Raw genomic sequence first — 24,740 nt, 5'->3', positions numbered from 1 at the left:
TGACAGGAGCGCAACAGTAACTAGAATAAAAGCATGTTTCAGCAGCGGTGTGCAGAAGAGCTTCTCGAAATGCACAACACATTGAACGGTGAAGTGGATGGGCTACAGCAGTAGACGACCCTGAACATATTCTCAGTGGCCACTTTAGAGGACATACCTCTATGGTGAATTGAGTTGATCCTTGTGTATAACAACTCAATGCCATGTACCGAAAACATGAAGATCATCTGGGGGGGAGATACTCACAAGTGGGAGGTAGCATGGTTGCACTGAATTTTAGTATAAGCTCAGAGCTCCACTCATCAATTTTAGATAAGTGATGAGAAGGGAGGATTCTTTTTTCCCCACAAAAAGAATCTTGATATATGTGAGTGATTAAGTTGATTTTTTTGTGTGCTGAGAGTGGGAAGGGGGTAGGGAGAGGAAGTCATGGTTGGGAAAAGGGGAAGGGAGAGGGGAGGGAGAAGGAAGCATCAGAGAGATATTTTGTAATGATCAATAAACCAATTGTTTATTGGCAAACGACCTTGCCTGGTGTCTCAGGACTGGATGTGTTTGCACCCACACCAGTCCTCACACCGGGATTTCCTTCTCTGCCTCCTGTCCCACACCCCTCCCACTGCACTCCACTCCCAACTTTCTAAACATTCTTTGAGCCCACCAGCTCCATAAACTTGGTCTCTGCTTCACGTTGACAAATACAGTAGAGTGGAAATGTTTCGGGCACCTTAGCTATATGTGTGTGCCGAAGACTTTTGCACAGTTCTGTACCTATCCAGAGCCTTAGAATAAATAACAATAATTTACCCACTACAGATGTCAGGCACACAGGCCTATAATTTCCTGGCTTATTCTTCGAGCCTTTCTTAAACAACGGAACAACATTAACTATCCTCCAATCCATCGACACCTGACCCATGGCTAAGGACGTTTTAAATATTTCACTGGTTTGGCCCTGTAGCTTCTGCACTAGACTCCCATAGGGGCCGAGAGAACACCTTGTCAGGCCCTGGGGATTCATCCACCAGCGTTTTCTTCAAGACAGCATTCACCTCCTCCATGACCGCACTGTTGCTTGACTCATTTCTATAGACTCAGTGTCCATTGCTTTTGGCTCCTTGAATAGATGATCAGTCTGATGTTCCAGAGGACTGATCTTGTCCCTTGCTATCCTTTTTGCTCATAATACTGTATATCTGTTGAAGCCCTTAGGATTCAACTTCACCTTGTTTGGTTGAGTAACCTTGTGCCTTTTAGCCCTCCTGATTTCCTTCTTTAGTGTTCTCTTGCATTTTTTATACCCCTCAAGTACCTCATTTGCTCCTTCCTACCTATAACCTGCTATGAACCTCCTTCTTTTTCTTAACCAGGGCCTCAATATCTCTTGAAAACCAAGGTTTCCTAAATCTGTTACCCTTGCCTTTTATTCTTACAGGAACATACAAACTCTGTACTCTCAAAATTGCACTTTTTAATATTTCCCACTTATAAATACATCTTTGCCAGAAAACAGCATGTCCCAATCTACACTTGCCAGCTCCTTTCTGATGCCATCTAAATTGGCCTTTCTGCAATTTATAATCTCAACCCAAAGATTAGGCCTATCCTTCTTCATAATTATCTTGAAATTAATGGCATTATGATCACTAGGTGAGAAGTGTTTCTGTACACAAACCTCTGTCACCTGCTCTGTCTCATTCCCTAATAGGAAATCTAGTATCACACTCTCTCTAGTTCAGACAGCTATGTATTGATTAAGGAAATCTTTCATGAACACATTTGACCAACTCTATTCCATCCTGCCCTTTTACTGTATGGGACTCCCAGTTAATATGTGGAAAGTTATAATCACCTACTATCACAATCTTATGTTTCTTGCAAAATTCTGTGATCTCTCTATAAACGTACAAACATGGACAGATGGGTGGTCTATAATGTAATCCCATTAATGCGGTCAACCCTCTCTTAATTCTCAGTTCCACCTTTCAAGCCTCAGTAGACAAGCTGTCCAGCCTGTCCTGTCTGAGTACTGCTGTGACATTTTCTCAGACTAGTAATTTCACCCCTCCTCCTTTAATCCATCCCGTTCTGTCATGTCTAAAACAATTGGACCCTGAACATTAAGCTGCCAGTTCTTTCCCTCCAGCAACCAAGTCTCATTAATGGCTGCAATGTCATAATTCCACATGCTGATCCATGCCCTGAACTCATTCGCCATTCCTACAATACTCCTTGCATTAAAATATACGCACCTCAGAACATTAGCCCCGCCGTGCTCAACTTTTCAATTCCTGACTTTGTACGTACACGATGTTGGCTTAACAGCAGCTTTCTTGACAACAAATCCGCCATCTGCACGGGCGCTCTGATTCCCATATCCCTGCAACGCCTCGCCCGTGCAGTGTCAACAAATCTTCCTGCAAGGAATTAGTCTCCCTCCAGTTCAAGTACAAACCTTCCCTTCTGTAAAGGTCCCACCTTCCCCGGAAAACAGACCAACGAGCCAAAAATCTGAAGCACCGTCTCCTTAGCCACATGTTAAACTGTATGAGCTTCCTATTTCTGGCCTCGCCAGCATATGGCATGGATAGCAGTCCTGAGATGACAACCTTGGAGGTCCTGTCCTTTAACTTAGCACCTAACTCCCTGAACTCACTTTGCAGGACCTTGTCACCCTTCCAAAACATGTCATTGGCACTGGTAAGGACCATGACCCTTGGCTGCTCACCCTTCCACTCAGTGCTGAGGACTCGATCCAAGATGGCCCGCACCCTGGCACACAGGAGGCAACGTACCATCTGGGAATTTTGTTCTTGTCCATAAGACCTCCTGTTTACTCCCCTCACCAATGAATCCCGTATTGTTACAACACACCTCTGTCACCTGCTCTGTCTCATTCCCTAATAGGAAATCTAGTATCACACTCTCTCTAGTTCAGACATCTATGTATTGATTAAGGAAATCTTTCATGAACACATTTGACAAACTCTATTCCATCCTGCCCTTCCCTTCTGAGCCACAAAGCCAGACTCAATGCCAGAGACCTGACTTTCCTCTGCTAGGTCACCACCTCCCCCAACAGTATTCAAGGTGATATACCTGTTATTGGAGGGGAATGGCTACAGGGGTACTCTGCACTGGCTGCCTATCCCCATTCCCCCTTCTGATGGTCACCCAGTTACCTGTGACCTGCACCTTGGGTGTAACTACCTTCCCGTTTGTCCTGTTGATCTATTTCTCAGTCTGCCATCTAGCTCCAGCTCCAATTTCTTAATGTGGTCTGTGAGAGGTTGCAAGTAGATGCACTTCTTCAGTTCACTTTCATGACAAACCATTCAATGTAAAATCTAAGCCACAAGATCTGATTGTCAGGAATTTTGACTTCTCACACTTGATTGTTGCCTTCAAAATTTGTATCTCCATTTCTTTATTATTCATGATTAAGTATAACAAAAGTGTTTAAAACCTTTGGGGTCCTTACCCCTTATTTCATTTCAATCGCTTTTGCAAAGACTAACCGTAAATGTTAATTCTCACAATAAAGGAGATGCAGTGAAAGATATGAAGCACCCAGTAACAATACATTGAACTTTAAAAGAGCACAATCCATTTCAAGCTTGAGTTCCCGGGTCTCAACATCTCTGAAGATCTATATTGAGCCCAACATATTGATGCAGTTACAAAGAAGGCACATCAGTGGCTGTGATTCATTAGGAGTTTGAGGAGATTTGATACGTCACCAAAGACTGTAGCAAAGTTCTGCAGGTATACCGTTCTATCCGGTTGCATCACTGTCTGGTTTGGAGGAGCCTCTGCACAGGATTAGAAAATGCTGCCGAGGGTGGCGGACGTAGCTGGTTCCATCATGGACACGAGCCTCTCCAGCATCAAGAACTAACCTATTTGCATGACTTATTTAATTATAAGCATACACATAGTGAATTCCAGTTAATTGGACTATTGATTCATAATCGCGACAGCCGCTTACTTTGGAACGCTGAAAGAACAAAAAACAAAACAAGAAAATAGCCTGGATTCCTTTGTTTATTTGGGACAATATGCCATTTAACTGGGACAGGAGACTGTTGCCAAGCATGTTCTAACCAGCTTCAGTCGATTGCAGGCCATGTGACTGTTAGTTACTACACTGTGGTTAGAGCAAACAGTTTTAATATAGTGTTAGTTGCGTGTGTTTGTGTTCGAAGAGCAGCGACTTGTGCCAGTGGTAGTTGGTAAGAAATAAGCAGTAAGGCAATTTAGAACTGTTTTGCTCACTGCATTTCAAGCATTCAGGCTTGGAAATGCCAGAAATGGCCGGGAGTAAAAATTAAACAATTTCACTGCTTCAACAAGTTAGGAATTAGGAAGAATTTGAAGGTATCGACAATTATCTTGAATGTTATCATTGGTCCCCACTCAGCTGTCACCTGTGGCTCCAAGTAGTTGCTTGCATGCAAGTGTCCACCCCCCAGTACAACACTTGGACAGGTGGACTAAACCAGATGAGGGTAGCCGGCAGGCCTCGTACTACAGTGAGATAGGGACATGCTTGTCCCCGCATGCAAAATCAGCTCTGGCAGATGCTGGGGGGATGAGATCTACAGTGCAATCCAACGGCCAGCAAGACGGTTCTGCGAAGAGCATGGGGAGGCACAGAAGCCATGTCCATCCACTGCAACCAGGGACAACCCCAGTTGCGATGTCTACTCGTCCCACTGAGCTTCTCGGGTACAAGGGAATGACACCGCCCAGCGCAACAGCTATTTGACTTTTAAAAACTCTCACACACAGGTTTCCCTGCCATTGTCGGTGTAATGTGTGGATCTATTTCTTTTAGAGCAATGGCTCCCGCCACCCCCAGATACAGATTGATCTGTTGTCTGCACACGTACGTTGCTCTCTCTCTCTCTTGAATACACCAGTTAAACCTGTCACCTGCGTGCGTGCTTTGATTTAATTGTAGTTGTGCACAAACACAACAGTCGGACATGATGGACAACTACCAGTAGAATTGGTAATGATCTAATTTGTTCTGTATTTCATTTAAGTGGTAATTTGTTTCTCAGTTAAATGGTAGTTTGGCTTTTTTTAATATCTTTTTATGGAACTTTGGCTAAATAGGGCAGTCGCTTAATTGGGCCAAAATGTACTGGTCCTGATATGTCCCAGTTAACTGAAATCCACTTTATCCATATGTCTAATTTTTAGTTTGTTGTTATATATTGCACTGTACTGTTGTCGCAAAACAAATTTCATGACATATGTCGGCGATGCTGAACTGCTGCTCATTCTGATTCTGATTCAGTTCTTGTCACCACACACACAGGAGCTGATCCTCAAACTCTAATTATAAAGGAGACACTGTCTGGCGAAAGGCACCAAGCACCCTGTCACAGTACGTTGGAGTTTAAAAAAAAAGCACAATCCTTTTCTCCACCCACACGTGTACTGGCTCTCACACTCGAACCAGAAGCAATAATTAATACCCCAAAACAAATGATTCAGATCTGACTGCTCCTCGTCTGGCAATTATTGCTGGTGTAGTTTCTTCACGTGTAAGGTTTGCAAGATTTATGTTCATCCTGAGAAGATGCTTTGCAGCCTCCCCCCCCCCCCCCCCCACCCCGAAGTCTATCTGGCAGTCAGATTGGTTGTGTCAGAATCTGCCGATGTATGTTTCATAGCGTCACTGGATGAGTGGGCAGAGCTCTGTAAAAAGCTCGGAACTCTTCTCCGTGCTGTGTTGTTGGTTTTTAAAATGAGCTGTTGTGTAAAATTAGATTTAATTACCATCATAAGCACAAACATTCTGCTGTGTTCTGTAACAGTGGCATTTCACTGGTCTAATCACGAGTATCAAATTCTCTGGATATTTTCATCTTTCCCAGCTCATAACATCAACTAGCCAGAGCCAAGATTCTCAGTGTCTCGTTAAGTTTAGTTGTAGCAGCGCGGATTTGAGTTGTAAAGCACAGGAAGCCATCGTGGAGGTAAAACATAGGCCAACCTCTGGAACACCTTCATTTCACGTGATGTCAGGGTTGTTGGTAAGGCAAGCAGTTATTGCCTATTCTTGCCCTTGGAGGTGGCAGGCCATCCCTTGGATCATTGAGGTCAGAGTGGGGAAGACGGTATAAGGAATTCTGGGATCTTTCCCAGCGTGTCGCAAGTACGACCCGAGGGGGTGGGGGGGTCACGTGAATGGCAACTGGCTTTAATGAGTGCAATATAACAGTACTGACTATGAATATAAGAATGAAAGAGCTTGCACGGTTTATTCTTGTAACTTTTTAAATTATGAATAAAGTTTATTTTGAGATGTATATAAATAATACAATAAAAAATTTGTCGCAACAAAACTCTGGGGTTATTTCCAACATGGTTTAAACTGTGACTTGAAGGGAGATCTGTGAGTGATGGCTTTTTCCGCGCATCTCTCCTTGTCCTTCTCAGTAACAAAGCATCTCATGCGTGGTTATTTGAGCTACTGTCACCTTCCTGTCAGTTTGAACCAGTCTGGCCATTCTCCTGTGACCTCTCTCAGCAACAAGGCTTTTCCACCCACACAACCGCTGGTCACTGGATGCTTTTCGTTCCTCGCACCATTCTCTGAAACTCTAGACACTGCCGTGCATGAAAATCCCAGGAGATTGTATGTAGCCCGCAGAACGTGGCCGTGGTTCCCCGGTGCCATCTTGCTAGATCAGCAGTTTCTGAGGTAATCAAACCACCAACAATTATTCCACGGCTCAAAGTCACTTAGATCACCTAGAACCTCTTGACCATGCCTGCGTGCTTTTATGCATTGAGTTGCTGACTAGATATTTGCAATAACAAGCAGGTGCACCTAATAAAGTGGTTAATAAGTGTAGGTTTACAGAATTCAAGCTGTAGGTTCCTTGGTTGATAAAACTGGAATTACTCTCAGATAAATTCACCTCAACAAACTCAAAGGCTTAATAGGAGTGGGTGGTACTATAGCAAGCATGCTTTGATACTTACTACTTGTTAGGTAGGAGTATGTTTTCTGCATCCCTGGTCACCTCACTCCAGCTAGAGATTCCAGTACACCACATGCTTCCCCAAGAAGCCACAAGGCTGAATCTATAGAAATATTCACTGTACGCCAGTAACCTGAGACCTCTTGTATCAGGGAGAGTATTGCGTAACAATATTCCTTTGACACGTCACTATGTATGCTAACAGCCGTTTCAAATGCCATTGATTTTACCTTCTAACTGCTGTGTGGAGGTAGCTGCTCTGGAGAGTAACAACGTCCTTTAACACCCACATTGCAGCTGGTGGGAGCGGGGCTGAGGATGGTGCCCACAAAGGATGTTTGCTTAACCATGGAAAGCAACTTCAAGCTATCAACTCTGACTGACTGTCTGGTTATTAAACATACAGGGGCATTGCAGTCATTTAAGAGACTCTTAGATAGGCATAAGGATGATAGACAAGTAGAGGGCATATGTAGGAAGGAAGGGTTAGATTGGTCTTAGAGCAGGTTAAGTGGTCAGAACAATATCATGGGCCATATGACCTGTTCTGTGCTGTAATGTTAAATGTTCTATGTTGCTGTAGATAATAGGAGAAGAACTAGGCCACTGAGCCCATTGAGTCTGCTGCACTATTCAATCAATACCCTTCTCAACCCCATTCTCCTACCTTCTCCCTGTAACCTTTGATGCCCTCACTAATCAAGAACCTATCAACCTCCGCTTTAAATATACCCAATGACTTGACCTCCCCAGCCACCTGTGGCAATGAATTCGACAGATTCACCACCCTCCAGCGAAATAAATTTCTCCTCATCTCTGTTCTAAAGGGATTCTTGGTATTCTGAGGCTGTGCCCTAGACTCCCCCACAAAAGGAAGCTTCCTTTGCATGTCCTTTCTATCTAGGTTTTTCAATATTTGACAGGTTTCAATAAAATCTTCCCCACCCTCATTCTTCTAAACTCCAGCCAAGTACTGTCCCAGACATGTCAAATGCTCCTCATATGTTAACCTTTTCATTCCCAGGAGGAACCTTGCTGGCACTGGACCCCCCTCTCCAATGCCAGCACATTCTGGGCTATGTAGTATGGTGGTCAACCACTGCTTGTTCCTTCTTCCAGTCAATAAAATTGATGCACCATCAATAACTCTCTCTGAGACGTAAAGGCGAGATCTCGGCTTTTATTGACTGGAAGAAGGAACAAGCAGTGGTTGACCACCATACTACATCCTGGAGACAGAGAGGCCGGGCTCAGGCCTCAATCGCCTTTATACCGGGGTCTGTGGGAGGAGCCACAGGAGCAATCAGCAGGGGGCGTGTCCAGACAGGTATATGTAGTTCACCACACTTTTCATTCCCAGGATGAACCTTGCTGGCACTGGACCCCCCTCTCCAATGCCAGCACATTCTGGGCTGGACAGTAGAGTGGCGGTTAGCGTAATGCTTTACAGCACCAGCGACCCAGGTGCGATTCGCACCCATTGTTAGTAAGGAGCTTGTATGTGCTCCCTGTGACCGTGTGGGTTTCCTTCTATATTCCAAAGTCATCCGGGTTAGTAGGTTCATTGGTCACGTGGGTGTAATTGGACAGTGCCGGCTCACTGGGGCGCAAGAGCCTCTACCCTGCTCTAGCTCTGAATAAATAAGGGGGCCAAAACTGCTTGTGATACACCAAGTGCTGTATGACCAATGCCTTATAAAACGTCAGCACTGCCTCCTTGCTTGTATACTCTAGACCTCTCATAATAAATTATACAAACCCGGTGTTAGAGATGCATTTTTCATCGTATAAATATATAGCTCTTCGCAGGTTGTCAGTGCTGTTACTTAATGCTCTTTGACTCTCTTAAATAGCAAAGATGGAACAGATAGTTTTGTTGATTTGGTGTGCTATTAGCATTAAAATCCCTACAAAATGAAAATGTATCTAACTTGAACTTATTTGGATCTATTTTCATTTGTGTGCATTTGTTCAGCTTTAACTCGTTCGTTTCCAAGATTGGAGAATTCCATTTGCCAGATCATGGTCTACCTTCCCATTTACATTCAATGTTAAATCAAGAAATTTAACATGCAGATTGAAACATTGGATTGGAAATTGGTAGAGGTGAATATAATTACAATTTTTTCTTTTTTCTTTCAACGGATGCTGCCCGACCTGCTGAGTTGATCCAGCTTTTTTGTACGTCTTAATATAAATACAATGTCTAAAAGATATTGGGAACGTTACCTGGGGAGCAAATGTTTAAAGTGGTTTGAGCAAACTGCTGGCAAACAGGACTTGTCCAGATGGTTGACTTGGTTGGCAGGGAGGAGTTTGACTGAAGAGCCTTATAATTATTGTGGTTCGATGGGTTCTTAACTTCCTGAAGCCCATTTCAGAATGTACAGACTGATAAAGGAAAGCAAGGAGCTTGAACAAAGTGGAAAAGTCTGAGGGACACACACACACACACACACACACACACACACACACACACACACACACACACACACACACACACACACACACACACACACACACACACACACACACACACACACACACACACAATTCTTTTACACAATATTGTATTTGTCAGTTTGAGTCAATCCGGTAGAAGCAAAGGATATTGGGAATGGCAAGGGTGGTGCATTGTGGGAGGGGTGTGGGACAGGTGGCAGAGAAAGAGTGCTGAGTGAAGGGGGAAGGTGGTACAGGTGCAGACATACTGAGCCCTGTGATGCCAGGCAAGGTAATTTGATTGCAAACAATTGGTTTATTGATCATTACTGAATGTCTCTCTGGTGTCTCCCTTTTCCCAACCATGATTCCCCTCTCCCTGACCCTTCCCACTCTCAGTCCATGATATAGACCCATACCAGAATCAGGTGTATCATCATTCACATATGTGGTGATTTTTTTTTGTGGCAGTAGTACAGTGCAATACATAAAATTACTACAGTACTCTGCAAAAGTCTGAGCTCCCTCGCTCTGTATATAATACGACTTTTGCACAGTACTGTAGTAATTTTATTCAAGGGCTCTTAATGCAGTGGAGCTTACAAAAAATTGCAGTGTTCCGATCAATTCGTCACAAAATCCAACCCTTAAGGAGTGATGGTCTTTTAAAAAAATTTATTTATTTATTTATTTATTAAATTTTAGAAAATTACAAAGAATAAATGTGATGATAAAATAGTGAGAAAAATAATATTAACCCTCCCCCCTCCCCTTAACCCTTATCTAAAGAAAGCAAAAAAAAAAGAGAGAAAGATTGCCTGGATATCGGAGGATCCCCACATGCTGCATGGAGTTAAAAATAATTTTAATATTTATTTTTACTTTCCCCAATTACTTTATAATTTTATCTTCAAAGGACCTATGTATCTAATCCTATCTTTTGTAGGTATGGGAGCCAAATTTTCAAAAATATATCATATTCATTTCTTAGATTGTATGTAATTTTTTCAAGTGGAATACAACTATGTATTTCATTATTCCAACAATCCATAGTTAAATATAAATCAGATTTCCAAGTAACTGCGATAACTTTTTTGGCTACTGCCAATGCAATTTTTATAAATTTTTTCTGATACTTATTCAATTTAAGTTTCGGTATTGTCCCTTCAATGTCTCCTAATAAAAATAATACTGGACTATGTGGGAGTTGTACTCCAGTAATTTGTTCCAATAAAAGTCTTAGATTTATCCAAAATGGTTGAATTTTAAAACAAGACCAAGTAGAATGTAAAAAAGTACCAATTTCTTGATTACATCGAAAACATTGGTCAGACATATTTGAATTTAATCTATTTATTTTCTGTGGTGTTATATATAATTGATGTAAAAAATTATATTGTATTAATCTAAGTTGAACATTTATTGTATTTATCATACTATCAGAACATAATCTTGACCAGTTTTTTCCATCAATTTTAACATTCAAATCAGATTCCCATTTTTGGCTTGATTTATGAATTCCTGATTTAATTGTCTGTTTTTGAATCAAATTATACATACAACATGTAAATTTTTAACTTTTTCCTTTTTGAATTAATATTTCTATTTCACTAGATTTTGGCATCAACATTGTTTGACCCAGCTTTTCTCGTAAATAAGCCTTTAATTGAAAATAACAGTAAAGAGTGTTATTTGATATTTTATATTTATTTTTTAATTGATCAAATGACATCAATATACCTCCTTCAAAACAATCACCTATATATTTAATCCCCTTTTGGAACCAATTATGTAAAAGTTTATTATCCATTGTAAAAGGAAAAAGCCTATTTTGAATTAAAGTTCTTTTTGCTAATAAAGATTTCTTTATCTCATTGTCCATATTTACCTTATTCCATAAATCAATCAAGTGTCTTAATATAGGAGATTCTTTTTTTCCCGTATCCATTTGGATTCCCATTTATATATAAAATCTTCTGGTATGTTTTCTCCTATCTTATCTAATTCTATTCTAATCCATGCCGGTTTTTCTTCATCAAAAAAAGATGCAATAAATCTAAGTTGATTTGCTTTATAATAATTCTTAAAATTTGGAAGTTGTAACCCTCCTAAATCAAATTTACATGTCAATTTTTCCAATGATATTCTTAACATCTTTCCTTTCCAAAGAAATTTCCTTACATATTTATTCAGTTCTTGAAAAACTTCTGAGGTAATTGTATTTGTAAAGTTTGAAATAAATATTGCAATCTAGGAAATATATTCATTTTTACAGCATTAACTCTACCTATTAATGTTATTGGTAACATCATCCATTTATCAAGATCCTCTTTTTTTTAATAATGGCAAATAATTTTGTTTATATTAATTTTTTTACATCATTATCAACTCTAATACCTAAATATTTTATCCCGTTTATTGACCATCGAAATTGAGTTACTAATCGACATTGATTATAATTTCCTTTGGTAAGGGGTAAAATTTCACTTAATTTCACTTTTATCCCAATTTACTTTATACCCTGATACTTTCCCGTATTTTTCCAATCTAAAAGATAATCTTTGCAAAGATTGCAATGGGTTTGTTAAATAAATCAAAACATCATCAGCAAATAAATTAATCATATTCTTCTTGATTAACTCTAAAGCCCCCAATGTCTGAATCTGTTCTAATTAATTCAGCTAATGGTTCTATTGCCAATACAAATAAAGCAGGTGATAATGGGCAGCCTTGTCTAGTTGACCTCGTTAAGCAAAATGGTGTTGAAATCTGACCATTTGTAACTACTTTATAGCTTGAGGATTAGTATTTAAGGTTTTAATCCATTGTATAAAAGATTTTCCTAACTCATATTTTTCCAATACCTTAAATAAAAAATCCCATTCCAATCTATCAAATGAGTGATGGTCTTAAAGTAACAAACATTTGACAACAACTGAATGCACCAAATGTGAGATGGGAAAATGTTGGTTGTGGTAAACTTCTATTCCTGGATGTTGATTGCCACCCAGCAAGAAGCAGGCAAAGGCATCCATCTGTCCAGAGAGATCAAAATCCGAATATTGTTTCTGCTTGATGTGAGGGTTTAGTGGAACCTCATCTACTACAATAATAGTATGCGTGAGGTTTTGCCCCTGTAATCTTGGCCATATGGTTTGCCTGCAGGCCAGAATTGCTGTGTTTATGCCTGTGTCAGATAGAAATATGTAATAAGCATAGGGCTGAACATTAAATTACAGGTGAAGTTGCTGTAACCATTAATTTGAAATTGAACTGTGAGGTAACATTCTACACGTCTGCCCTATTCATTTTATTTTATGCTCAGGCTTGGCGGCCTTGGTGCTGCTGTCGCTCTTTCCTGTGAGTGAACAGGTCGGGGATTGTTAATGCCGCGGTTTTTTTCCTGCGAGTGAGGGGGTTGCGGACTGTTATTGCCGCTGTAGTTTTTCTGTGGGGGAGGGGAATTTTGGGGTCTGCGACTTTTTTTTCTCTTTTTTTTTTAGAAACATAGAAAACCTACAGCACAATACAGGCCCTTCGGCCCACAAATTTGTGCTGAACATGTCCCTACCTTAGAAATTACTAGGCTTACCCATAGCCCTCTATTTTTCTGAGCACCATGTACCTATCCAAAAGTCTCTTAAAAGACCCTATCGTATCCACCTCCACCACCTTTGCCGGCAGCTATTCCACGCACTCACCACTCTCTGAGATAAGAATTTTACCCCAGTACCTACTCCCCAGCACCTTAAACCTGTGCCCTCTGGTGGTAACCATTTCAGCCCTGAAGAAAAGCCTCTGCCTATCCACATGATCAATGCCTGTCATCATCCTATACACCGCTATCAGGTCACCTCTCATCCTCCGTTACTCCAAGGAGAAAAGGCTGAGTTCACTCAACCTGTTTTCACAAGGCATGCTCCCCAATCCAGACAACATCTTTGTAAATCTCTGCACCCTTTCTATGGCTTCCACATCGTTCCTGTAGTGAGGCAACCAGAACTGAGCACAGTACAGTGCTCCAAATGGGGTCTGACCAGGGTGGAATGGGGGGAGTTGATGTCTTTCTTTTCATCAACACCCATGGTCTTTCCGTATTCCATGCCTATCTGGAGAAGACAAATATCAAAGTTGTATTGAACAAGTATACTTTGACAATAAAATGAATCTTTGAACCATTGATTATAGAACTGAGAATGTTTCCAAATGGCAGTTGCAAAACTCATTTCAATGTTTGCAAGTTAAATATGGAAGCAATTCTTGTTACTATGCGCACATTTTGCTGCCCAACACATGAAGCCAACACAGGCCACTGAAGAGCAGGTAACTAGATCTAAAACCTGCTAAGTATCCATTTAAAAAAAATCTACTTTGTAATGGTCTGCATTTAAGCAGCTGCATCCTGTCAGACATTCCAGCGATCTTTGGTGGGCTGGTCGTGGTTGGAGGGATTTCTGTGCAGATTGGGGATGAGCTGGAGATCTGGGTGGATGGTTTCTGTAATAAAATATTTGTATAGCAACATCTGTGTAAGTGGAATGAATGAAATATTCCTTCACTGAACCGAGGCATCAGACTGCAAGAGCGTGCAGAGGAAAACCGCCGAGAGCTTTAGCGGGTCTCCCTCTCCCCCTACTTGTGACACGCTCCCGGAGCGTTGCATGGGAAGAAACGGAAGCGTTGTTGAGGACCCCTGCCACCCACAATCTCTTAGACCCTGCCGTCAGGAAGGAGGCACAGGAGCACGGGGACTCGGACAGCCAGACTGGGTAACAGCTTCTTCCCTCGGGCTGTGAGACTAGTGAATACCCTGCCACCACCGAGTCTTGTCACTAGGACAGCGAGCTGTTTACTGTACTGTTTCCTGTTTATGCTGAGCACTTCAAATATATTTTGAATTATATTTTATTAACTTTAGCAATATTTAGTTTTATGTACTGTGTGTGTGATATGTATCTTTGGCGCACCGTGGTCTGGAGGAACGTTGTTTCATTTGGTTGGATATATGTCCAGCCAGATGACAATGAACTTGAACTTGATATGCAGTCAATTCTTAAACCATTCGGAAGTTTGCCAGTCAGAAGTACTTTTAAGCGCTGGTATACGCTGGTAAATTTACTTTATAGCGTAAACTACACAGACCGCAGTGGAATTGCAAGGCAGCGAACATTTACAAATCGGGTTTCCCACGGAAGGATTGCTGTGCTGTGTACCTTTACAGCTCCTTTTATTACAATTTGCTCAGGTTCTCTTTCAGTTCCACCCTGGCCTGCTGATGCTACAATGATGAGAAAATATCTGGCATTGACTTTAAATTATCAAATTCATCCCAGCTCTGATGTTGGGGCTTATCTTTCTGCCTATGTACTGTAAGATACCGTGAGAACTGGGAATAGAAGCAGCAGGAAATGCCAAACGCACAAACAACTTCAGCTGGGAGTGTGTAGGGTGACAGCCATGTCCCGGGCAGAGTGAGGATGATTGGGTAGTAACCCTGTCATTCAAGATTGTTGGCCACATTGCGGTATTTATGTACTAATTTCTAAAATGCATTGCCTGGGAATGTGGTGGTTGCAGATACTCCCACATTCGAGAAATATTTAGATGAGCACTTGAAATGGTAAGGCTTCAGGCCAAGTGATCGGAAAGTGGATGAGTACAACAGGGAATCTGACCGGCACAGACTCGGGATCTGCTCCACACTGCAACACACACTAAGTGCTGGAGGAACTCAGCAGGTCGGGGAAAAGAGTAAACATCGACTGTTCACTCCTTTCCATAGATGCTGCTGAGTTCCTCCAGCATTTTGCGTGTGTGGCTTTGGATTTCCAGCACCTGCAGATTTTTTCATGTTTGTTGACCTGCTTCACACTGAGTCTAATGGTATATGTAACTACTGTATTCTTAATTTTCTGAAGACCTTTCCTCCTCCTCCCCTTCTCCTGATACAGACTATTTAAATCTGAGTGGTGCATACCCTGCTTCCAACGTGTCGATAATGCTGACAGCAAACACCCTTTGTTGTATCTGCTGAGTTCTGCCAGCATTTTGTGTTTTTTATTTGTTGTATCTGCATGTCGTTGAATTGGCAAGTAAGTTTCTGAATAATGGAACTGGCATGTAAATAATGAATCTAGACCGCTTTCATTCACTGCATTCTAATGTCTAAACTTTTTGGAATCTTTATAAAATCATGCAGCATTTCAAAGGTATTTGTAAAACCACAGTTTTATCTCTTGCATGATTATGATTCTTTTCCACAGAATAGATCTTCAGTCTGACTGTCTTTTCTTCCATTTCTAATTGAGATGTTGAAGGATATAATGATGAACGCCCACACACATTGAAGGAGCATTTGTCATTGAAGTAGGAATGAGTCAGTCTAGATTGTATATTTCACAGTGGCCACACCCTGAGCTGCTTAGAAAAGGATCCTTCAGCGGAACATTTAAGTTGTGGACGACCTGATTCCTTTGTGGCATTTGCTTTAAGCACATTGACATTCAGATTTTCGGTTTTTGTTTTGGATGGAGGAAGGGGAATTTGTTCCAGGGTCTGGATTTGTGGGTGGGGTGGTGAGAGAGCTTGTGCAGTTTGCATCTTGAATACGTTTTTAACGGTTAACAAAAGGGACAATTGTTCATAACTGTGAGGGAGGAGTTACTGTTCGTCATTTGATTTACTTGTGCTCTGAACTGCGGGCTTCAAATCAACCAGGTGTGATCTTTGAGAGCAATAAGAGACGTTGCAGTTTCTCAAACTGGAGAATAGCAGACTTTTATTTTTAAATCTGTAGACAAAGGCAAGATCCATTTTACACTTACTAATTTTTGATTGGAATTCCTGGATTGTCTGACTAAAACATTATTTCAGACCATTTACTGATATTTATATTGAGTAGTACTAAACTATAGATGGTTGCACAATAAATCTGAGTTTACATGTCAGTGATTTGCAACTTCATGTTGTTATCATTCTGCCAGACCATGTAAGTCCCTCAACACAGCTCTTGTATAACAGTAGGACACTCTTATAATATTACTGTATTGAGGAGGTTTCAGTTCTCTATTTAGCAATTCAGTCTAAAGTACTGTGCATTTTAATTTGCAAAAAACAGAATTACAAAATTACAAATTATTGCTCATGTGGCAGTTATCAAAACTTTATTTCTTCCTCATTTTAATATTTTGTATTCGTATATAGATTATGTAAAAAATCTCTTCAAACATTAAAACAACAGAGGGTTAAATGTTTCAAAAATGAAACATGGGTTATAAGTTACAGTATTTTTGTATTCAGCAAGCAATTATGTTTGAACTGAAAAACAGGTTCCCAAAATCTGGAAGAAAATTCTGTTCCTGATTTGTTTTCCAAGTTCATAGCAGTTTAATATGTGGTCCAATGTCCTGGTGAGTTGTTATATTTAGTAGGAAACGCTTGCGACATCATTGTAACGACTAGCAGAACAAGAAATATGACTGTTAAATACTCAGAGCCAATCCTAGTTCAGTTATCAGCCAAGGTCTACTTTTAGAGTTCTGATCATATAATTATGTTTAAAAAAGAAACAGGAACACAAAAGGTTACATTATATGCATACCCGAAGGAGGCAAAAATGAGTCAATCTCTTTCATCGCCATTAGAAAAATTGATTAGTTCAAGTGTTAATTTCTAAATTGGTAGGCAGACTTGCATTTAACCATTTGAAAGTCACCATACTGGAGTTTTGCCTTTTTTTTGAGGAGTTGTATTGGACTGTGGATGGAAGAACTGACTGTCTAGATTTAAGTAGACATATTACATGAGAAATATTTTAATTAATGGTTTTGCCAGATGTGCTTGGCTCCAAATTTAATGTCTGTTCCTTCCACAAATATTTCCTTGTGATTTGTATTTTCCATCATGCTTCACCCCACACGGAGTTTGTTTATCGTTGTATAAAAGAACAAATGTGAAAATTTAATCTGCTCTTTTTTGGATTTTTCAGCCGAAGTTTGTACCTTGAAGCAACAAGATGTTGGTGCTCCTGGGATTTATTCTCATCTTTCACATAGCAACAGCAGCATTGCTCTTCATTGCCACGATAGATAATGTGAGTACACTTTTTTTGAGTCTTTAGTTCATGGATTCAATGTTCCAGGTGTTTAGTACATTGCAGATCAGAAAGGCCTTATCCTTTTCCTAACATCGGCAAAATGAGCAGTACTTCACATGAAATGAACTTACAAACAGGAGAAAATCTGCAGATGCTGGAAATCCAAGCAACACACACACACAAAATGCTGGAGGAACTCAGCAGGCATCTATCAGAAAAAAGAACAGTCGGCATTTCAGGCTGAGACCCTTCGCTAGGATGAATTTACAAGTGTTTGGGTTTATCTTCCAGATAGAGCAGTAATAACCTTCATTAAAAATCTTAATGCATAAAAAGCAAACAAACAGCTCTTGGCCCTTCATAGAGTCTTGAAGAAAACAACCGAATGTTAAACAAGAAAATGGTTATCAGGAGAGTGATATGCAGTTTGGTTATATCTGTGGATGATTATAATGATTTTAACGTGCCCATTCACCTTTTTAGAAACATCTAGGCCCTATCTGGAACAAACGAGATGCTGCAGATGCTGAAAATACAAAGCCACACACACACACACACACACACACACACACACACACACACACACACACACACACACACACACACACACACACACACACACACACACACACACACACACACACACACACACACACACACACACACACACACACACACACACACACTCTCTCTCACTGCTGGAGGGACTCAGTGGTATCTACAGAGAGGAATAGAGTTGACGTTTCGGGCTGAGTCCCTTCACCCAGTCCTGATGAAGGGTCTCGGCCCAAATCTGTTTGTTCATCTCCATAAATGCTACCTGACCTGTCGAGTTTTTGTGTGTGTTACTGTAGGCCTTATCTGGAATACTTTTTAATTTCTGGGTAAAGGTGCAACAAGTAGGTTATGGAATGAGGTGGGGTGTGGGATTATTAGGCTAACATTACAATATAACCAATGAGTGGAATAATCTCCTTCACTGCTATTTAATTCTAGACTGACCAACAAACTAAACACTCAAAATGAGGTTGCCAAGTCTAAATAACTTCTAAAGAGAATGCAGAAAGTTTTTGATGTCCCACTTCGAAGCTACAAGCATCATTTGAAGGGAAATGCATTTTATCTATTGCTTAATTTTCCAAAATTGTTTAATTTTCCATAGGCCTGGTGGAAAAATGACATCAGCAGCACTGATATATGGCAAACGTGCTACTACAATAATTCCGTATGCAATGACAAAACTACTTCCAATTACGGAGGTAAGTGTTTGCAAAATGACACAGTGCCTGAATAGATTTAATCTGAATCTGTACGTGGCCTATCAGTGGCATCAACAGAACTTTACCAAGAGAGATTTCTCACAGGTTGGTGGCATTTATTTAGAAAGGGAGCTTCGAGTGCATTTGTAAGTGGCCTATCAGTGACTATAACCAGAGCACCAATCATGAGTTAGATAGCAGGGAATGTTCAGGCATAAAAGGGAGACACTGCCCAGCGGAGCAGTCATCAAAAGAGCAGACATCGACAGAGTGATCTCAGGCAGAGTGGTAGGGCTTTGGCTTGTTCGGGCTTCAGCGATAATGAGTCGAGGTGAGGTAGGTTACCCGTGAGGAATAGAAACAGGAAGTATGTCTGTAAGGCCGGGGTTCTGTTCTGGGTGTCAGATGTGGGAAGTCCAGGAGACTCCCAACCTCCCGGACGGCCACATCTGCACCAGGTCTGTCAAGCTGCAACTCCTTAGGGACTGGGTTAAGGAACTGCAGATGCAGTTCAATGACCTTCAGCTGGTCAGGGAAAGTGAGGAGGTGATGGAGAGGAGTAGTCACACCAGGGTCTCAGGAGACAGATAAGTGGGTAACAGTCAGGAGAGGGAAGGGCAAGGGTCAGTTACTAAAGAGTACCCCTGTGGCTGTCCCCCTTAGCAATAAGTACTCCTGTTTGAGTACTGTTTTGGGGGGGGGACAGCCTACCTGGGGGAAGCGGCAGTGGCCGTGTCTCTGGCACGGAGTCTGGCCCTGTGGCTCAGAATGGCAGGGAAAGGAAGAAGGCAGCAGTAATAGGAATTCTATAGTTACAGAATCAGGCAGGCAATTCTGTAGACACAGGAAAGGAACATGGATGGTAGTTTGCCTTCCAGGTGCCAGCGTCTGGGATGTTTCTGATCGTGTCCACGATATCCTGAAGTGGGTAGATAAACAGACTACAGGAAGGAAGTTGAGAAGCAGGACCTCAAAGATAGTAATCTCGGGATTACTGCCTGTGTCACGTGATGGAGTATAGGAATAAAGTGAGGTGGAGGATAAATGCCTGGCTGAGGGATTGGAGCAGGGGGCAGGGATTCAGATTTCTGGATCACTGGGACCTCTATTGGGGCAGGCACGACCTGTACAAAAAGGATGGGTTGCACTTGAATCCGAGGGGGACCAATATCCTGACAGGGAGGTTTGCTTAGGCTATTGGGGAGAGTTTAAACTAGAATTGCTGGGGGGGGTGGGGTGGGAACTGAACTGAAGAGACGAAAGAAGGGCGTTTAGCTCACAAATACAGAGAGCTTGCAGACAGTGCGAGAGGGAGGATAGGCAGGTGATACAGAAGGGATGCACTCAGACCGATGATTTGAGATGTGTTTATTTTAATGCAAGAAGCATCGTGAACAAAGCGAATGAGCTTCGAGCTTGGATCAGTACTTGGAACTATGATGTTGTGGCCATTACAGAGACCTGGATGGCTTAGGGGCAGGAATGGTTACTTAGAGTGCCAGGCTTTAGATATTTCAGAAAGGACAGAGGAGGAGGCAAAAAAGGTGGTGGTGTGGCCCTGCTGATCAGAGATAGTGTCACAGCGGCAGAAAAGGAAGAAGTCATGGAGGGATTGTCTGCTGAGTCTCTGTGGGTGGAAGTTAGGAACAGGAAGGGGTCAATAACTCTACTGGGTGTTTTTTATAGACCACCAAATAGTAACATGGACATCGAGGAACAGATAGGGAGATAGATTCTGGAAAGGTGTAATAATAACAAGGTTGTCATGGTGTTGATTTTAATTTTCTAAATATTGATTGTAATCTCCCTAGACCAAGGGGTTTAGATGGGGTGGAGTTTGTTAGGTGTGTTCAGGAAGGCTTCCTGACACAATATGTAGATAAGCCTACAAGAGGAGAGTCTGTACTTGATCTGGTATTGGGAAATTAACCTGGTTAGGTGTCAGGTCTCTCGGTGGGAAAACATTTTGGAGATGGTGATCATAATTCTAGCATTGGAGAGGGATAGGAACAGACATGTTAGGAAAGTGTTTAATTGAGGTAAGGGGAAATATGAAGCTATCAGGGAGGACTTGGAAGCATAAATTGGGAACAAATTTTCTCAGGGAACTGTAGAGCAAAAATGTGGCAAATATTCAGGGAATATTTGAGTGGTGTTCTGCATAGGTATGTTCCTATGAGACAGGGAAAGGACAGTAGGGTACAGGAACCGTAGTGTACAAAGGCTGTTGAAAATCTAGTCAAGATGAAGAGCTTACAAAAGATTCAAAAAACTAGGTAATGATAGAGATCTATAAGATTATAAGGCTAGCAGGAAGAAGCTTAAGAATGAAATTAGGAGAGCCAGAGAAGGCCTTGGCAAGCAGGCTTAAAGAAAACCCCAAGACATTCTACAAGTAAGTGAAGAGCAAGAGGATAAGACATGAGAGAATAGGACCAATCAAGTGTGCCAGTGGAAAAGTATGTATGGAACCGGAGGAGATAGCAGAGGTACTTAATGAATACTTTGCTTCAGTATTCACTATGGAAAAAAGGATCTTGGTGATTGTAGAGATAAGTTACAGTGGACTGAAAAGCTTGAGCATGTAGATATTAAGAAAGAGAATGTGCTTGAGATTTTGGAAAGGATCAAGTTGGTTAGGTCTCCGGGACTGGATGAGATGTACCCCAGGCTACTGTGGGAGGCAAGGATGGAGATTGCTGAGCCTCTTGGCAATGATCTTTGCATCATCAATGAGGATGGGAGAGGTTCCAGAGGATTGGAGGGTTGCGGATGTTTTTCCCTTATTCAAGAAAGGGAGTAGAGATAGCCCAGGAAATTATAGACCAGTGAGTCTTGCATCAGTGGTTGGTAAGCTGATGGAAAAGATCTTAAGAGGTAGTATTTATGAACATTTGGAGAGGCATAATATGATTAGGAATAGTCAGCATAGCTTTGTCAAAGGCAGGTCATGCCTTATGAACCTGATTGAATTTTTTGAGGATGTGACTAAACACATTGATGAAGGTAGAGCCGTAGATATATTGTATATGTCACAAGGGGGACATGAAGACTGGACCCAAATGCAGGACGCAGACACTGAAGTACTAGGGGCAGGACAGGAACAACTAAAGGATAGAACAAGATGGGGAGACCATGGCATGCAACAGTGATCCTGGGGTTCAGAGAGTTCATGGCGAAGGAAGGACCCTGGAGTTCATGGCGAAGGCAGGACCCTAGCTAGGCTAAAGGATGGGTCTATGGGACAAGGAATGCTGGGAGGATAGCCCCTTGGGTGGGCTCCATAACTCCTGGGCAGGTCCCAGCCTCCCAGGCAGGAACACAGGGGCCTGGGCAGGTTGCGGGGCACCTGGGCAGGATGTAGGTCACAACCCATCGGAAGCGAGGGGTAGGAAAGGGTCAGAGTCCTCAGGGCAGGCCGCATAGCTCCTGGGCAGGGCTGCCTCCCAGGCAGGAACACGGGGGCCTGGGCAAGATACGGAGGGGTAGGAAAGGGTCAGAGTCCCCCCCGCCGGGCAACGACAGTTCAGCCTGCTTACCCGACGGAGGCAAGGGATCAGAAGGGAGCTTGGTCCAGGGTGACTACAAGAACGGACTTACAGAACTAGATATTAACAGTGGGTAATCCAATCTGGGGTCAAAACAAGATAGCCAGGCGAACAGCACAACGGCGTGAACAAGGCAAACCGGACGGAACAGCAGGTACAAGACAAACAGAGGAACAGGACAACCCCCCCAACTAGACTCAGTCCCAGAGCCCCTATATATACACCGCCAGCCGATAGGTCTCAGGTGCACCTCCTTAAGCCAAGATGATCCTATTTGGGCTTAAGGGTGAAAGGAGGGACGGCTACAAGACTCGGAGTCCGGGGTCCACGGACCGGATCAAAACCCAGAAAGCGGGCACCGGACTGGACCATAACAGTATATGGATTACAGCAAGGCATTTGATAAGGTACCCCATGCAAGGCTTATTGAGAAAGTAGAGGCATGGGATCCATGGGGACCTTGCTTTGTGGATCCAGAATTGGCTTGCCCACAGAAGGCAAAAAGTGGTTGTAGACGGGTCATATTCTGTATAGAGGTTGGTGACCAGTGGTGTGCCTCAGGGATCTGTTCTGGGACCCTTACTCTTCGTGATTTTTATAAATAACCTGGATGAGGAAGTGGAGGGATGGGTTAGTAAATTTGCTGATTACATAAAGGTTGGCGGTGTTGTGGATATTGATAAGGGCTGTCAGAGTTTGCAGCGGGACATTGATAGGATGAAAAACTGGGCTGAGAAGTGGCAGATGGAGTTCAACCCAGATAATTGTGAGGTGGTTCATTTTGGTAGGTCAAATATGATGGCAGAATATAGTATTAATAGTATTAAAGACTCTCGGCAGTGTGGAGGATCAGAGGGATCTTGAGGTCTGGGTCCAAAGAACACTCAAAGCTGCTGTGCAGGTTGACTCTGTGGTTAAGGCATAAGGTGCATTGGCCTTCATCAACCATGGGATTGAGTTTAAGAGCCAAGAGGTAATGTTACAGCTATATAGGACCCTGGCCAGACCCCACTTGGAGTAATGTGCTCAGTTCTGGTCACCTCACTACAGGAAGGATATGGAAACTATAGAAATGGTGCAAAGGAGATTTACAAGGATGTTGCCTGGATTGGGGAGCATGCCTTGCGGGAATAGGTTGAGTAAACTCGGCGTTTTCTCCTTGGAGTGGTGGATATGAGAGGTGACATGATAGAGGTGTATAAGATGATGACAGGCATTGATCGTGTGGATTGTCAGAGGCTTTTTCCCAGGGCTGAAATGGCTAGCATGAGACAGCACAGTTTAAGGTGCTTGGAAGTAGGTACAGAGGAGATGTCAGGTATAAGTTTTTTATGCAGAGAGTGGTGAGTGCGTGGAATGGACTGCTGGCGATGGTGGTGGAGGCGGATACGATAGGGTCTTTTAAGAGACTCATGGATAGGTACAGCTTAGAAAAACAGAGGGCTCTCCGTAACCCTATGTAATTTCTAAACTAAGTACATGTTTGACATAGCTTTGTGGGCCAAAGGGTCTGCATTGTGCTGTAGGTTTTCTATGAATCAGAGTCAGGTTTATTATCAAAGGCAAATGTTGTGAAATTTGTTGTTTTGCAGCAGGCTCTTCTGCCTCCTCCTTGTTGGTAGCAATGAGAAGAGGGCATATCCTTAATGATGGATGCCACCTTTAATTGAGTTATTGCCTTTTGAAGGTATCCAGGATGTTGGGGAGGCTCGTATCCATGATGGACCTGGCTGAGTTTATAACTTTCTGCAGCTTTTTTCAATCCTGTGCAGTGGTGTCTCCATATCAGATGGTGTTGCAACCATTCAGAATGCTCTCCACATAGAAACCTGTAGAAATTTGTGATTGTCATTGGTGACCTACCTAGTCTCCTCAAACTCCTAATGAAATATGTGCCTTGAACTTGAAACTGCTCACCCTTTCCGCTTCTGATCCTTCTATGAGGACTGGTGTGTATTCCCTTGACTTCTCCTTCCTGTAGTCCATAACCAATTCCTTGGTCCTACTGATGTTGAGTGCAAGGTTATTGTTGAGACACCACTCAACCAGCTGATTTATCTTGCTCCTGTACACCTCATCACCATCTGAAATACTGCCAACAATATTTGTGTCATCGTCAAATTTATAGATGACATATGAGCCGTGCCCAGCCTAGTCGTGGTGTGGAGAGAGTGGAGCAGTGGGCTCAGGATGCTTCCTTGAGGTGCGCCAGGGTTGATTGTCAGTGAGGAAGCAATGTCATTTCCAATCTGCAGAGACTGTGCTCTCCCAGTGAGGAAGTCAAAGATCCAGTTGCAGAGGGAGATTCAGAGGCCCAGGTTTTGGAGCTTGTTTATGGGTTCTTGATTAGTCAGGGCTTGAAAGGTTAGGGGGTTAAAGCAGGAGAATGGGGTTG

General features: G+C 42.3%; 1 protein-coding gene across 3 annotated transcripts in view; it reads left to right on the top strand.

Moving 5' to 3' along the window:
- emp2 (epithelial membrane protein 2) overlaps positions 1–24,740 on the top strand; it is a 53,685-nt gene that overhangs the window by 21,155 nt on the left and 7,790 nt on the right. For 2 of the 3 annotated variants that reach the window (XM_073060339.1, XM_073060340.1), the window contains 2 exons: positions 17,431–17,535; positions 18,701–18,797. In XM_073060339.1, the coding sequence (XP_072916440.1) occupies positions 17,458–17,535; positions 18,701–18,797 (175 nt within the window). In that variant the 5' untranslated portion in view covers positions 17,431–17,457. Of the gene's footprint in view, positions 1–13,975; positions 14,213–17,430; positions 17,536–18,700; positions 18,798–24,740 lie in introns of those variants that run through there. The other variant, XM_073060341.1, reaches the window with a different exon arrangement.

Source organism: Hemitrygon akajei, chromosome 11, assembly GCF_048418815.1.
Source record: "Hemitrygon akajei chromosome 11, sHemAka1.3, whole genome shotgun sequence".
Lineage (NCBI taxonomy): Eukaryota > Metazoa > Chordata > Chondrichthyes > Myliobatiformes > Dasyatidae > Hemitrygon > Hemitrygon akajei.
This window is presented reverse-complemented; position numbering and strand designations above follow the sequence as displayed.